Raw genomic sequence first — 15,830 nt, 5'->3', positions numbered from 1 at the left:
TAAAAGCTTATGCACAGCAAAGGAAACCATAAACAAAACAAAAAGAGAACCCACAGAATGGGAGAAAATATTTGCAAATGAAGCAACCGACAACAGATTAATCTCCAAAATATACAAACATCTTATGCAGCTCTATACCACAAAAACAAACAACCCAATCAAAAAAATGGACAGAAGGGGCTTCCCTGGTGGCGCAGTGGTTGAGAGTCCGCCTGCCGATGCAGGGGACGCAGGTTCGTGCCCCAGTCTGGGAAGATCCCACATGCCGCGGAGCGGCTGGGCCCGTGAGCCATGGCCGCTGAGCCTGCGCATCCGGAGCCTGTGCTCCGCAACGGGAGAGGGAGAGGCCACAACAGTGAGAGGCCCGCGTACCGCCAAAAAAAAAAAAAGGACAGAAGATCTCAACAGACATTTCTCCCAAGAAGACATACAGGTGGCCAAAAAGCACATGAAAAGATGCTCAACATCACTAATTATTAGAGAAATGCATATCAAAACTACAATGAGGTATCACCTCACATTGGTCAGAATGGCCATCATCAAAAAGTCTACGAACGACAAATGCTGGAGAGGATGTGGAGAAAAGGGAACTCTCTTGCCCTGTTGGTGGGAATGTAAATTGGTACAACCACTATGGAGAACAGTATGGAGGTTCCTTAAAAAACTAAAAATATAACTACCATAGGACCCAGCAATCCCACTTCTGGGCATGTATCCAGAGAAAACCATAGTTCAAAATGATACATGAACCCTAATATTCATTGCAGCACTATTTACAATAGCAAAGACATGGAAGCAACTTAGATGTCCATCAACAGAAAAATGGATAAATAAGATGTGGTACATATATACAATGGGATATTTTCTCAGCCATAAAAAAAGGAATGAAATAATGCCATTTGCAGCAACATGGATGGACCTAGAGATTATCACACTAAGTGAAGTCAGACAGAGAAAAAGACAAATATCTTATGACATCACTTATATGTGGACTCTTTAAAAAAAATGATACAAATGAACGTATTTACAAAACAGAAACAGACTCACAGAGTTCAAAAACAAACTTACCGTTACCAAAGGGGGGGGGCCGCCGCAGGAGGGATAAATTAGAAGTTTGGGATTAACAAACACACACAAGTATATATAAAATAGATAATCAACAAAGACCTACTGTACAGCACAGGGAACTCTACTCAATATTCTGTAATAACCTATATGGGAAAAGCATCTGAAAAAGAATGGATATATGTATATGTATAAATGAGTCACTTTGCTGTATACCTGAAACTAGCAAAACATTGTAAATCGATGACAATTTAAAATTTAAAAAATTTTTGAATTTGTTTAATTAAAAAAGTTAATAAATAAAAGAATTGGCAACAAGTCCTAGAGAAAAATCAAGCATTTATACTCACTCTAAATATAAATACTTTGAGGAAGGAAAGCCAAAGACTGGAAATTCACTAAGCTTGGTCACTGTCTGCACTGGTTCTGCAGAGGGCAGCGTATACCCACCACCCAAGGGTGCTGGTGCAGGAGAAGTAGGGGTGAGGAGGAGCAGAACTAAGGAATTCTAGAATCAGTGCCAAAACTGAGTTGTTTCTAGGGTAGGAGACAAAAATAAAGCTCCTGGCTACTATAACGTGGGTCCCTTTCTCAATCCAAATAAGAGAACATCTGATTAATTTAAAATAAAGCCAAAAACAAATAGACCAATGAAACAGCATAGAATCAAAATTAAACCCCACAAATACACAGTTATACCTAATTTGTGACTAAGGTCATAAATGGTGCTGAAGCAACTGGACACCCATGTGAAAAAAATATATACGAATCCTACTTTACAACGTACACGAAAAATAAATTCCAGATGAACTGCAGGTTTAAATGAGAGGAGTAAATCAATAAACCATTTAGAGAAAAGTACAAGAGGACATCTTCCTTACCTTGGAGTAAGCAAAAATTTCTTAAACAGGACATAAAACATACCAATCATAAAAAAAAATTCTAATAAAGTAAACTATATTAAAATTAAGAATTTCTGCTCATTAGAAGATATCATTAAGCAAGTGAAAAAGCATCCCCAGAATGAAAAAAAGATTTACTATATATACACACACACACACATATGCACATGTATACACATATATATACATATACATGACCAAAGTATCATATCCAGAAAACATAAAACAACTCTCGCAAATCAATATTAAAAAGATAAACAAGGGACTTCCCCGGCGGTCCAGTGGTAAAGAATCTGCCTTCCAATGTAGAAGACGCGGATTCGATCCCTGGTGGGGGAACTAGGATCCCACATGCCGCGGAGCAACTAAGCCCGCGCGCCACAACTACTGAGCTCGCGTGGCGCAAACTACAGAGCCCATGCGCTCTCGAGCCCGTGCGCCACAACTAGAGAGAAGCCCGCGCGCCGCAACGAAAGACCCCGCGTGCGGCAACTACGACCCCGACGCAGCCAAAAAAAATAAGGAAAATAAATAAATTAAATAAATAAATTTGTTTTTAAAATAAGCAATTAAAAAAAAAAGAAAGGCTGTTACTTAGTTTTAAAAAATAAATAAATAAGTTTAAAAGTGGGAAAAAGACCTGAAGACTCTTCACAAAAGATTTCCAAATGGCCAATACACATATGAAAAGGTGCTGAAATTCATTATCATCAGGAAAATGCAAATAAAGTCTTTTGTGCAACAAATACATGACACTTACCAGAATGGCTAAAATTTTTTAAAAAAAGAAAAAAAAACCCAGAAAATACTAAGTGTCCTACAGATGGGAAGCAAATCACGCCTCTCCTACAGCGCTGGTGGGAGTGTAAATTGGTACAACCCACTTTGGCAAACTGTTTAAAAGTATCTACTAAAGATGAACAAACCCACAACCTATAACCTAGAGGTTCCATCCTTAGGTATGGACCTAACAAATGCGTCCACATGTTCACCAGAAGACATGTACAAGAATACTCGTAACCACAACCCGAAAATTACTGAAGTGCCCACCAACAGTGAAATAAACATAAATTGTGCTATAGTCACACAACTACAGCATTCGGGGTGAACTGCAACTACATACAACAGAGAGGAATTTCACAAACGCTGTTGAGTGAAGGAAATCGGACACAAAAGAGGGCATACTGTAAGGCTCCACTTACATAAAAGTTCAAAACTAAGCTAATCTACTAAAGCCAGGACAGTGCTTACTCTTGGTGGAGAGGAGAGCAACTGGACGGGGAAAAGGGATGGGCCTCTGAGATGCTAATACTAATTGTGTTTCACAGTCTGTGTTCAGAATTACACAGGTGTGTTTAAAGTGCTTCGAGCTGGACATGTATGATGATGTACTTCTCTGTTTATTTTAGCTTCAATTTAAAACTTTAAACGAATACGCCGTAGCAGAATCCACCAGTTCAGAATTTATACCTCTTTATTCCAAGATATGACTTGGCAAAGTGATTCTCAATTTTCTAGATCAAGAACTACACAAACCAGGCAATTCTCAAAAACCAAGAGACTGACTGAATTTGAGAGAAGTTAGTTAGAAGAGGGGAGGAATAAACACAAATGCACAACATGTATATATTTTACATTGCTATGAAAACATAAACAAACACAACCACAACGTGTTCTAGCGCGCCAGGAAAAGGTAAAAACATCAACGTAGACTCCTACGGCCGAGCCTGCTTCCCGACCCCTGCCAGCAGCACAGAAGAAACAGGGGGGACCAAGAAAGGATGACTCCCTTCAGAAGCTGCTTCCAGGGCACAGAGGACTTCTGCCCAGGCGCTCAATCCCACCCATCGCCGGCCTTCACACCCAAACGCAAGGTTTCGGGCTCAGCCCAAGAAGGGAGGAGGGCGACGGGTGAGAGGCGGAAAGGTGGGCGCTAACCCGGCCGAGGTGACTAGTCGGGCTGGGAGAGCGAGCCCGGCCACACCCCGGCGCCTGCGCGGGGCCACCCAGGTCCCGCCAGACACCCGCCCGCACACCTGTCTACCGTGCCAGGCCAGGGACGTGCCAGGCAACGGTGCGCGGGCCGCGGGACTGTCGTCCACCGCCTGGAGGGCCGACGCCGCTAACCCGGCCCGGGAAGAGCCCTGGGGGAGGAGGGCGCAGGCGGCCCCGAAGCACTCCCGGGGGCCGGACAGGTGACTCGACGGGACCGCGCCCAGGACTGAGAGCAGGTGGGCGCAGAGCGGGGGGCGGAGCCTGGGGGAGGGGCGCGGCGCGAGGCGGAGGGGCGAGGGCGGGGGCGGGGAAGCGGTACAGGGGAGACCGCGAGGGCCGCGAGGGGGAAGCGAAGAGGATGGGAGGGACAGGCGGGCGGCAGGCTGGGAGGGGGCGGGCGGAGGGCGCTCACCGTGGACTCTCGCACTTGGCTGTGGAAGTGCTGCTCCCGCGCCGACACCTCGTCCTGCCCTTCCATCCTCCTTCATGCCCGCCGCCACGCCGCCCGCGTCCGCGCACTCCACCGCACCATCGCCTGCCGGCCCGAGGGGCTGGACGGCCGCCCCGCCGGCCGGGACGGGAGCAGCCTGCCGCTGCACAGACCGCGACCAAGACACCGGACGCTGCCTCAACCGCCGCCTCAGAAGAAGCCGCTCGGGCTGCTGAGGGCGGGCGCCGCGCGAGCCGGGGCGGGGAGGGGGCGGGTCTTGACGTCAGAGGAAGGCGCCGCGCGTCAGAGGAGCGCGCCGCGACGCTGAGGGGCCTGAGGCTGAGGGGCGGAGCCTGCCGGGCGGGGCTTGGGGGCCACGCCCCCGGGGAGCGGAGGCCGGCGGGCGCAGGCGAAATTCCGCAGGGAGCGCGGTGAGGAGCTAGCGGTTGGGGTCGGGTCTCCGGGCGCGTACTCCCCCCGCCGGTGAGGGTGAACTAACGGAGGTGGGCGGGCCGGCGCGCCGGGTTAGCAGGCGTTTATCCTGTATGGCCGCAGCAGTCAGCGCCCTTCACCAGCACGAGCCCCGCCTGCAGAGCCCTCGGCGGCATCCAGCAGAAGGCCTCCCGCGGGAACTGTCACTCCGCCAAAGTAAGTAAAAGGTCGGAAACTGGTTGTTTCTGGACGCGCTTTGGGCGGAAACCTGGCTTCTCTGGGTCTGATAAGCGGTTGGGCCGCCGCTGGTCTTGTGCTTCCCCACCTGGAAAATGTAGATAGCCCTGAACGTGAGGCCCTTGCCAGATCCGCGGGCGGCCCAGTACTGGGGAGTTTACATGACCCTCCTGAGAGCCTCCATGGTCCGTTACTTTGGGGACGGCCAAACGTGCCACATACAGTACATAAGTCCCCTACCTACACATGAGTTACGTTGGAGAGCGTTAGCAAATCTAATTTGTTCGTTAAGTCCAAGAAGTTAGCCTAGGTAGCAACTAACACAATTGGCTCTTTACCGCTGCTGTTAGGCTTGCTTCCGGACACTGTAGTACTGTCCTCCATACAGTACTGTACAGTAGAGTACACAAAAGCACAGCCACTTGTAGAGGATGCACGCACGTGACAATGTACGCCAGTCACGTGAACTACCTTACCTGATTGGACGTTCCAACACACGTTCATATTTTTGAAAGTTGCAACTTGAAGGTTCATATGTACGGGACTTATTGTAATTCACCCCTATTCTGCATTAAGTACTTTTTTGTTGTTGTTTGCAATAAAAATGAATCTGAAGGAATATTTATCATTTTACTTTTGGATTTTGGGCATATAAGTCACTTAAATTGCTATTGGCTGTGATGTTTGGCATCTCTGAGAATTCTTAGGAAGGGAGAAAATCTACAAATTGCTTTCAGATTATTTTTATGATATATGTTACTTTAGATTTTGAAGTGTCTTTTTGTGATTTTGAATTAAAACTTTTTTCACGACTCCACCTTTTTTTTTTTATGGCCCCTGAGAAGCTTGTAGGCCTCCACATACGGTGCCTATAATGCCTTATGCCAGAAAATGGCGGTGGGGACTTGGAGAACATGAGGCTTGTTCTGAGCCAGTACTGCTGCTGCCATAGGCTGATAAGAATACGGGAATAATTTTCAACTGGTTACACTCAGTGTTCATCTCTATTTTTTTGAAGTCCCTGAACCCTAAAGAACCTGGGAAAGATAAAGAAGTATCTGTTTTTCTGAACACCCAGCTTCTGAGAGCTGGGTTAAATGCCTGTGTGAAGTGACCTGGATAATTTCTGGGGTAATCTCTCCAAATCAGAGGGTAGTGAGATCTGATTTTAAGATGTGACATTTAGAAACATGTTCCAGAAAGTCAATAAATATGGCATTTCTGATCTTTCTAACCCAACGCTCCAGCCATCTAGACCTTTTTATTTTCTTTTATGCAGCTGTCTGTAAAGGTTCACTCACCTTTGATCTTAGTTGTTTCCCTGTGTTTGGTACGTACAACACTTAGCCCAGGGTAGTAGACCTCAAAAATGCCCACAAGCTCTTCCCTGTACACTCACCCCTTTGCCTTGTGGCTTTGCCCCTCCTCCCAGCAAGGAGTGGAGCCTATTTTCCACCCTTGAATCTGGGCCTGGACGTGTGACTTGCTTTGGCCAAAGGGACATTAGAAAATACGAAGCTGTTGAGAAGTGCTTGTGTGTGAGGGCTTGCCCCTTCTCACGACCCCTGGGCACCCTCCAACTGCCATTGTGTAAAATCGTCCCACCCAAGCTGGTAAGGGGTGTCCCAGTTAATCTCTGTCACCCCAGCTGACACCCTCTTTTCTGCATCCCCCTAAAACGTGAATTCCCCCAAAACACAGTTCTTCCCCTCTGCTGAAAGCACTGTAATGCAGTATTCTCATTACCTGTAGAAAAAATCAGACTCCTGAACTGGCATTCAAGACCTTGACTTTGGGGCCCCGCCCTGCCCTTCCAGCTGTTCCCACTTCTCTCTCTAAAGAACCCTTTCCTGCAGGCTGGCTTCCTCCTCTCTCTAATCCCCATTCCATACTCTCTTTCCTCCTCTTCAGATTCCGTGCTACCACTCTTTACTGTCCACACCAAGACATTCCTTCTCCAAAAAGTCTTTCCTGGCAATTCCAGTCTCTTCATTCACTCATTCGTTCAAAACCATGAACACACCATGGAAAGAATACTGCTTCAGTCCCCGCTCTGGGGGTGCTTACAGGAGGAAAACAGAACGTACAGCCATCCACCTGACACCTGGCACACACGACCTTATGTTTTACCTCAGCGTTTCATGTGTGTGTGTCTATCCACAGTCAGAGTACAAGCTCTTTAAGGTCTGGAGTATCTCTTCCTGCATCATGTAAACCTCCATGTATTTCCCGCAATACCTATTAGAATGCTTTGCCCAAAGGACAGTTTACGAGTGTTTATTGGTCAATAGATTGGTTGCCCTGAGAAATTCCCCAAAAACTTCTTCAAACTTCAGTAAGTCTTCAGATTTCTATACCAAGGTAGATAATTGCATGGGCATTGCCCGTGTGGGCAACATTACGACTTATGTGCCCACAAATGAGAACGCTGCTTGTTACTAAGTGCTCCAGTTTCACTATCACGACGTGTCTTTGAACCCGCCAAAATTCAGGATGGTTCCCTTCATTCCACTGGGCCTTGCTTTGATTCTCTTGATTACAGTGAGATCAAAGTTTTGAGACATAAGGACATAGAGACCAATTTTTTTCTTGTCTTTATGCCCCATACAAAACGAAGCCAAGCAATGTTCAGATGTAAGCTGAATTCCTTCCAGCCTCTATTAAAGGGCTTCTTTTTTTCCTTTATCCAGATACTCACAGCAAGAGAGTTAAACAAGCAAAAGTCTAGAAACAAGCCAGCTGTCCATCTACAGTGGAAAGCATAAACAAATTGTGATGTGTTCACGTACTGGAGTTCTACCCTGGCATGAAAAATCCACGAGCCACAGCTGCAAGCAACAATATGGGTGAGTCTGTGCAACAGCACTGAGCAAAAAAAAAGTCACAGAAGGATACATACAAGCATGATTCCACTTACATAAAGTTCAAAGCCATGCAGAACTAAACAGGATATTACTTAGGGATTCAAACGTGTGGTAGAATTAAAAAGAAGAGCCGTGATAAACCTCTAAGAAGGAAGGTCAGAGGAGAGACTGGGCAGAGGCATTCAGAGGGCTGCAAGAGGAATGATAACACTCGTTTCTTACATGTGCGGGGTGGGGCCAGGGGTCACAGCGCCTTGTTGCATTGTTGTTTAGGCATCGTATATGTTGCATAAACTATGTCTATCACTATTTAAATAAAGGAATTGTTTTAAGAGGCACCACTGTCTGGTAGCCTAAACTGTGGGTTCTCTGCCTCAGCTTGACCCCTTGCTAAAGGGAGCATCTTAGAGTGGAGTCAACACCAAGCAAGGATTCTGGAAACCAGGTTCCAGCTCTGCCAGGTGTGGCCTTTTGGGCCTCGCTTCAGTTACTGATGCCTAAGGTCCTTTCAAAACTCTGTTTATGGTTTTCAAAGTTAATTTGGAAACTTTCCACACAACCCTGTGTTTCGGCTGGAGTTTTCATGGGTCAGAGGAAGAAGCGAACGGGCGTTGGTTGCTTAGCTCCAAACCCGAGTGTCATCCTGAATTGCACGCCGCCCCTCACGCCCCAAAGCACACCCATCACCAAGAATTGTCGCCTCTCCCACCAAAGCACATCTCAGGTCAGCCACTTCTCTCAGCCCTACTGCTACCTCCTGGCCAGAACCACCCTCAAGTGGCCTGAGCCATCTCCCCACATCCCCTCTTCCCAGCCCCTCGTCTGCCCCCCACCAGTCCAGCCCAAGGGATAAGCACGGAAGTCAGACTTCTCCCTCCCTCCCCCCGCCCAGCTTCCCATCTCTCGTAGACTCAAACCCTAACCTGCCATGGAAACCTGCAGGGACCCCGGACCCTGCCCTGCCCACCTCCTCAGCCTCCTACCACGGCCCCACTGCCTGTGCCCTTTTGTCCGCTCAGCCCAGAATGCGCCTCCCCTGGGTCACAACTGCCCCCTTGTCACTTCCACCGCAGCATGAATGTTATCAACGCGGAGAGGCATTGGAGACCAACCCAGGTGCTTGCTCAGTTCACCTTGTTTCATTTTCCTCAAAACAGGACCACTGAAATTATTTCTGTATGGGTTTGTTTTCTGTCCAGTCTAATTTGTCTGGTTCACTATTTTCAACACCAAGCACAGTGCCTGGCAAGTATTAGGAGCTCAGTAAATCTTTCTTAGATAAAGAACTTAATGTGTGAATGGGGGGGGGGGGTGGGAACTAGCTTTTGTAGAATAACCAGTACATTCCAGGGGTCTCATGCATTATGTAATTTAACCATCACAATAACTCTGTGAAGTGGGTATTGTCGGCTCCATTGTACCATTGATGACACTGAGGAGAGGGTAAGTGACCTCACCTGGTTCACATAGTCCACATTCAAACCCAGATCCACCTGACTTACTAACTCCCGTCCTTTCCACAGAACTATTGCCCCTCGCCACGCAATAAAACCACAACCTGGCTTCATCGTGGGTGACACGGAGGAAAACTCCCGGTCCCTCTGTTGGACGTTCTGCCCTAACCACTCACCTCCCCTTCCCCCGAAATTATTCTGCCCTCATTTGTGTGCCTGAGTATGTGCTCAAGCATACCAGTAAGTACAGGCTCCCTCTGCCCCTGGATCTGCAGGAGTGGTGTAGTAGTCAGTGCTCTCCAGAGGAAGAGAGCAATAGGGGATACAGAGAGATAGACACGAAAGATAGATATACAGATAGATAGATAGACAGACAGGCAGACACAATATGGTTTCTAATTCCATTCTCTAATGAAGAGCCAAGGTTCCTTGGGAGGTGGCTGCTTCTAGGGCTGGGGCAAGAAATATACAAGGTGAGCCTGGAGCATCTCGTAGTGCCAGAAAATAGGAAAGTGATCAAGGGAATTCCCTGGCGGTCCAGTGGTTAGGACTCAGTGCTCTCACTGCCAGGGCCCAGGGTTTGATCCCTGGTCAGGGAACTAACATCCCACAAGTCTCACGGTGCTGCAAAAAAAGAAAAAGGTGATCAAAAACCAAAACGATGAAGGTATGGGGTATGACAGAGGGACACAGGCGCCAACCTGAAAGAGTTCCCAATGGCCAAAGCAAAAATAATTCGAACATCAAAATAAATAGCAAAGTATTGGGTTAGAATTAAAGTATAAAGTAAATATTCATGAGTCAATACTGATATAAACAAATATTAATTTAGGTAAATTCTCCCCCACAAAAAAGTGGAGCTTACCTCCGCGCCCCTGAGTGTCGCTAGACTTAGTGACCTGCACCCAAAGAACAGACGAGAGAAGGAAAAGTAAAGTAACTGCGGTGGAGAAACCTGGGGGTCAGTGTGAGCGCCATCAGAGGCGAGTCACGTTGGCAGCGTGCACCTTTGATGTGGGCTGATGAGAACGGCCCTTCACCCATGAGGCCTTTTTCCCAAAACGCACACCCTCAGTCCAACCATGAGGAAAATGTCAGACAAACTCACATTGAACAGCGTTCTACAAAATACCAGACCAGTACTTGTCAAGGTCACCAAAAACAAGGGATGTTAGGAAAATCATCTCGGGCCGTAGAGGAGGCTAAGGATAATAATGTATCAACATTGGTTCATTGGTTGTGATAAATGTGCCGTAAGTAAGAGGAAGACAGCGAGGGGGCCTGGGTACGGGGAACACAGGAACTCTTATTCTCTTTGCAACTTTTCTGTAAATCAAAAATTTAAAGTTTAGTCTTTTTTTTAATAAATTTATTTATTTATTTTTGGCTGAGTTGGGTCTTTGTTGCTGTGCGTGGGCTTTCTCTAGTTGCGGTGAGCAGGGGCTACTCTTCGTTGCAGTGCACGGGCTTCTTATTGCAGAGGCTTCTCTTGTTGCAGCTCACGGGCTCTAGGCGTGCGGGCTTCAGTAGTTGCGGCACACGAGCTCAGAAGTTGTGGCACACGGGCTTAGTTGCTCCGTGGCATGTGGGATCTTCCCGGACCGGGGCACGAACCCGTGTCCCCTGCATTGGCAGGCGGATTCTTAACCACTGCGCCACCAGGGAAGCCCCTAAAGTTTATTCTTTAAAAAGGAAGAGAAAGAATACCAGATACTCTGCAAAATCTCCAGGAGGACCAGAGAACCAAACTTTAAGGAAAGATGCCCCAGTCAAGAGCTGGTCCCTTGAAGACACCAGTGCGCCATTTCTGAGTGTAGACACACAGCCCACCCACGGCTTATCTGACGCTGGTCACTTCTAAGACTTCTCCTGTCTGGACCCTGGATGTGGCCCATTGGCAGAGCCCGGGTCATGAGCACACACCTGAGCTGCAAAGGAAGTGAGTGCTATTTTCCACTTCTTTCATGGCGTAGACTCCCTGCTTCATAGAATGGGGGATTCCCTTGACGTAGGAAGGGGCTTCGAGTATTGTTCAATCAAAAGGAATTATATGGTCCAAATACAAAGTTCTCTAATGACCCAGCATAATCCAAGTATAAAATCTACACTCTAAAGAAACAAATGGGCTTTAGAATTTTGGTAAGTGATGCCCACCCAGTGATGTGCCGGAGACCCCTGGCACTGGCTTGTGAACGCAAGTTGTTAATTTTCAGGAATTTTGCAAAGCCAGTCGTTAAACACAACACTGTTTGAAACTAAATTACATAAACTTACACTTAATTAAACTATATTTTTTAAAGGTAAAAAGTACTGAAAATCCATCGTGTCCTAATTATTTTATTATACTTTCCTTGAGTCTGCTTACGTGTCCTTTACAACGACGTGCTGCTCCTTGCTCAGTGACCTCACATTGGTAGCCGAGGTTGGCCGTGCTGGGAGCATTTCGACCGTGGAAATCAGCAAATGCTGCAAGTCAGGGCCCTTTCCCTCCCCCTTGTAGAGCTGGTTATTAGATACAGCATACCAGCGGAGCCAGCAAAGATTTTAGAAAGAGCCTAAAATGAAGATTTTCCTTATTATGGGCTGAAGTCAAACAACAGATGATCAGAGTTGGCATCGTTTCATGGAAACTGAGCGAGACTCTTGCCTGCTGGAGGTCATCCCAAGTGTCTGTAGAGCTGGACCCAGGGGGCTCCTGAAGGGGAAACAGGATTTTTCTCAAGAAAGCAATTCTAAATCTGTGAAAGTAAATCAAAGTTTAGAAACGTCCATTACTCCGCGCTGATGAAACACTGGCAGTTCGTATATTTGTTGGTGTTTTAAAGGGGCAGAATAAAGCCATTATTCCCTAGTGCAGGAGGGGTAGCATGCATGGGTCCAGGTTCAGGGAGGGGATAGAGGTGCTGGTCTGTGTCTGTTCATTTCCTGGGGCCACCGTAACAGAGTACCCCAGACTGGACAGCTTAAGCAACAGAAATTTATCTTCTCACAATTCTGGAGGCTGGAAGTCTGAGATCAAAGTGTGGACAGGGTCATTGCTCCTGAGGCCTGTCTCCTTGACACGTAGATGGCTGTCTTCTCCCCGTGTCCTCATACGGCCGTCCCTCTATGTGTGTCTGTGTCCCGATCTCCTCTTCTTATAAGGACACTGGTCACATTGGATCAAGGCCCATCCATACGACCTCATTTAACTTAATCACCTCTTTGAAAACCCATCTCCAAATGCAGTCACATTCTGAAATACTGGCGATTAGGAGTTCAACATGTGAAGTTAGGGGGACACAGCTCTGTACAGGGAGCACGTGAAAGTCTATTCCAATTGCCACTCTTCTCTCAGGGAAATAAACGGCAAGGTCAGCCACCAGAGGGAAGAGTGCGGAGTAGTGTTTGAGGTACTGGGAGAGAAAAGGTGGGGTCGTACAGGAGTGGCTGGGGGAAACACATGTGACCTCTAAGCAGCACTAGGCTCCAGTCAAAGCCCAGGCACCAGGCCTCTGCTTCTGACCACCCACGCTGCCCCGTGATCCCTGGCCCAGCTCAGCAGCGCAGTGCCTTGGATGCTTGGCCTGACCTCTTGTGAACATCGTCAGATGAACTGAGAGTTTGGTAATTAGATGGGAGAGTGGTTAGGAATGTGGTCTCCAATCTCAGAGTCCTGGGTTAGAATGTCAGCTCCACCACGTCTAGGTTTCAGGACCATGGACAGGTCACTTACCTGCTGTGCCTTTTCTCTCATCTGTAAATGGAAATAAAGATGCCTGCCTGATACGGTTATTCTAATTAAATGACACATCCGTAAAGTGCAAGGACACAGTAAAAGTTAGCTATCATCCTCACACCAGTATTTGAAAAGCCAGAATCTAAGCATGGCTTGTGTGACATTTACACATTGGGTTATATATCGATGTTTATGAAATACAAGTTTCTAAGAAATGCATAGCAAACTTGTAAGTTTTACACAGGAGATTAAAGACTGAAAGGATGCTTTAAATGCATGAAAGAGCTTTAATTTGCCCAGAAATTGTGTGGCTGTAGTGTCCATAGGAGTTGAGAGTTGAGGACGAATCAGAGGAAACGAAGGGATGTGGACCTGTAATTAGCTGGGGGGAAATTACAGGGAAACATGGGAATTTAAATCCGCAGCTAAAAACAGCAGCATCCTCCTCCACTTCCTCTTCAGCCTTTGGTGTCAGTTTCTCATTTTAACAAGATTTCATCTTAGGGTAATCGTGTGAATTTCACCATCCCCGGCTAACTCTCCTTGAAGTATAAATAAAGAGATGATCAAGCGGCTGCTAGTAGGAGAAAGGAGAGAAGAGGCATGAATAATTCCTGTGTATTCAGGATTTGGCCTTCTTCACCCAGTGTGCTGTTGGCTTAGTTTAGTGTGTACCCTCGGGCCCCCTACCCTGTACACAATAACCATCTGACAGCCACAGGAAAGCAGGACCCCAGGAATTCCAAGATAAGAGACTTGCACAGACATCTTTAAAGTTCCTTCCCCCGCCCAGGCAGTGTAGACACAGAAACACCTTATCTCTGACTGAGAGGAAGCCTCGTTTCCCACCCAGGACCCCGGCTGAATGGCAGGAAGTGAAGCAGGAAGAACACGTGGGCGCACGTGGCAGGCGATCCAGGAGGGAGACGGGCGCACAGAGGCCCAAGGAGAGGACAGGATGCGACCTCTGGCGCACCGCAGACTCCGCCTTGTTATGAAAGCCTAATGGCGTGAGCAACTCCAGCCCCGTAAACGTCTGCCGACCAAGGACAGGAGCAGGCCCCCGCGTGAGGTTCTGGCTGTGCAGGTCGTGCTCCGGCCTTGGCACAGGTCATGGCAAGGAAGCTGCCTGGTTGGGGGATGTTCCGACTGGACAACCAGTTCATAAACTGCCCGAGGAGGGGGCACTGAGAGCTTTGGGAAATGGATGCTGAACTTTCAGCACCTTCTACGCTAGCTTTTAAATTGCACTTTCTAAAGAGGAAAAAGATGGAAACATGAGGAAGCCATACTTGGGAAGGTAGTCCTTCTCCGCTGGCCCTCAGGCCCGTTCTGTGGGTGCACCCGGTGGGGTAAAGGTTTCTAGCCATTCCTCCAGATTTTTCTGCTCATAAATGTGTCTTTTAATTACACAGTTGAGATCTATTTTGCTACTTGATGTTTTTATTTAACAGTGTATCTTGGCTATCTTACATGTACAGATCTATTCCATTCTTCTCACCACTTAGTCATCCATTGATTAACTAGTCCTTATTGCATGTATTTAACCAATTGCATGTGGATAGACATTCAGATTGTTTACAGGTTTTTTTGTTTTGTATTCCTATGTAAATGATGTCGTGCATAGATCCTTGTACATATGTATTAGCACACGTGTACAGATCTTGGAGGCGATCACCCACCTCCCACTTGGGAGTTTCCAGAAGGTCAAAGCAGCCCAGATGCTTTTGGAAAAGGCTACTTCATGCCCAGGCCCCCTCCCAGCAGAGGGTTCTAAGGGGGACCGGGCGGGGACAGAGCCAGAGCTACCTGGAAGGGGGGTGGGTTGCATCCTGAGTCCCCACTTGCCACCAAGCCTGGGTGGGGAGACAGTGCCTGTAGCACATCAGGGAATTCACCAGGAGAACGCAGACCTCATCCAGGCCCCCCCAGGGGCCGCTGGCTCCGAGCCCTGGAACAGGCCCCCTGAGGACAAGTGACAACAGCAGCCTGGGAGCTAGACTCTCCCCTCACCGCTGAGATTTAACCCCTGAGAGCCCAGACCCAGAAGTGAGCAGGTGCAGGTGCAAAGGGCTGGGTTCAGGGGTGAGTCCATTGAGAGTGTCCTCTTGTCCCCACTTTATGCTTTCCTGGTTACTCTCAAATGTTTGTTTTTCCAGATCAACTTTGATATCATTTGTTATTACCTCCGAACCCCCCAAATACTCTTGGTCTTCAGTTGGAATTGAGTTATGGGAGAACGGACATTTTTTACAACATTTGAGTCTTCCTGTCCAAAACAAGGAATATCTTCGTCTGTATCTAAGTGAACTGACATCTTTCTATCAGCTCTTGGCTCTGGGGTGGCAAGCCACACACAGGGGCCAGCAATATGTGAAGTTTCTCTAAGACCCCTCCGTCTCTCCAGGCTTGTCTGCCCCAGGGCAGATCACGCCCGAGGAGGCAACCTTTCTACACAGTTAGCCCAGGTTCACTGTCACGGTAGATGTCTCCTCGAAGAGCCAGCTCCAAGCGGTTGGCTGTAACCTCACCGGCACCAGGCGGTCCCTCTACCAACCGTTACTTAAGGAGCTGGAAGGGCTGATCTGTGTAGCTTGTAAAGCTTGGCAGAAATATCTTGGTCACCTTTATGGGCTCCCAGGCAGCGGCATTGCTAAACATCCTGCTACTAATGTTCCTCTTTTACAGCACTTTCAAACCAATTTTCAAGTGAGTGTCATAAAATCACTCTAT

At 47.6% G+C, this 15,830-nt stretch overlaps 1 protein-coding gene and 1 long non-coding RNA gene across 6 annotated transcripts in view; one reads left to right on the top strand and one right to left on the bottom strand.

The window, feature by feature from the left end:
• The window catches only part of LMBR1 (limb development membrane protein 1), a 141,420-nt gene extending 136,829 nt beyond the window's left edge, over positions 1 to 4,591 (bottom strand). For 3 of the 4 annotated variants that reach the window (XM_082662067.1, XM_082662068.1, XM_082662069.1), the window contains exon 1: positions 4,375 to 4,584. In XM_082662067.1, the coding sequence (XP_082518193.1) occupies positions 4,375 to 4,440 (66 nt within the window). In that variant the 5' untranslated portion in view covers positions 4,441 to 4,584. Of the gene's footprint in view, positions 1 to 4,374 lie in introns of all 4 variants that reach the window. The other variant, XM_082662070.1, reaches the window with a different exon arrangement.
• A 197-nt stretch (positions 4,592 to 4,788) lies between these two features.
• Positions 4,789 to 15,830, top strand: part of LOC309827301 — a 31,461-nt gene continuing 20,419 nt past the window's right edge. For both annotated transcript variants that reach the window (XR_014297208.1, XR_014297209.1), the window contains exons 1-2: positions 4,789 to 5,040; positions 7,752 to 7,907. This is a non-coding gene — a long non-coding RNA (uncharacterized lncRNA). The remainder of the gene's footprint in view (positions 5,041 to 7,751; positions 7,908 to 15,830) is intronic.

The sequence above is a fragment of the Grampus griseus genome, assembly GCF_964374135.1.
Source record: "Grampus griseus genome assembly, chromosome: 9".
Lineage (NCBI taxonomy): Eukaryota > Metazoa > Chordata > Mammalia > Artiodactyla > Delphinidae > Grampus > Grampus griseus.
Note: the sequence above shows the minus strand (reverse complement) of the source record. Positions and strands in the feature narration are given on the sequence as shown.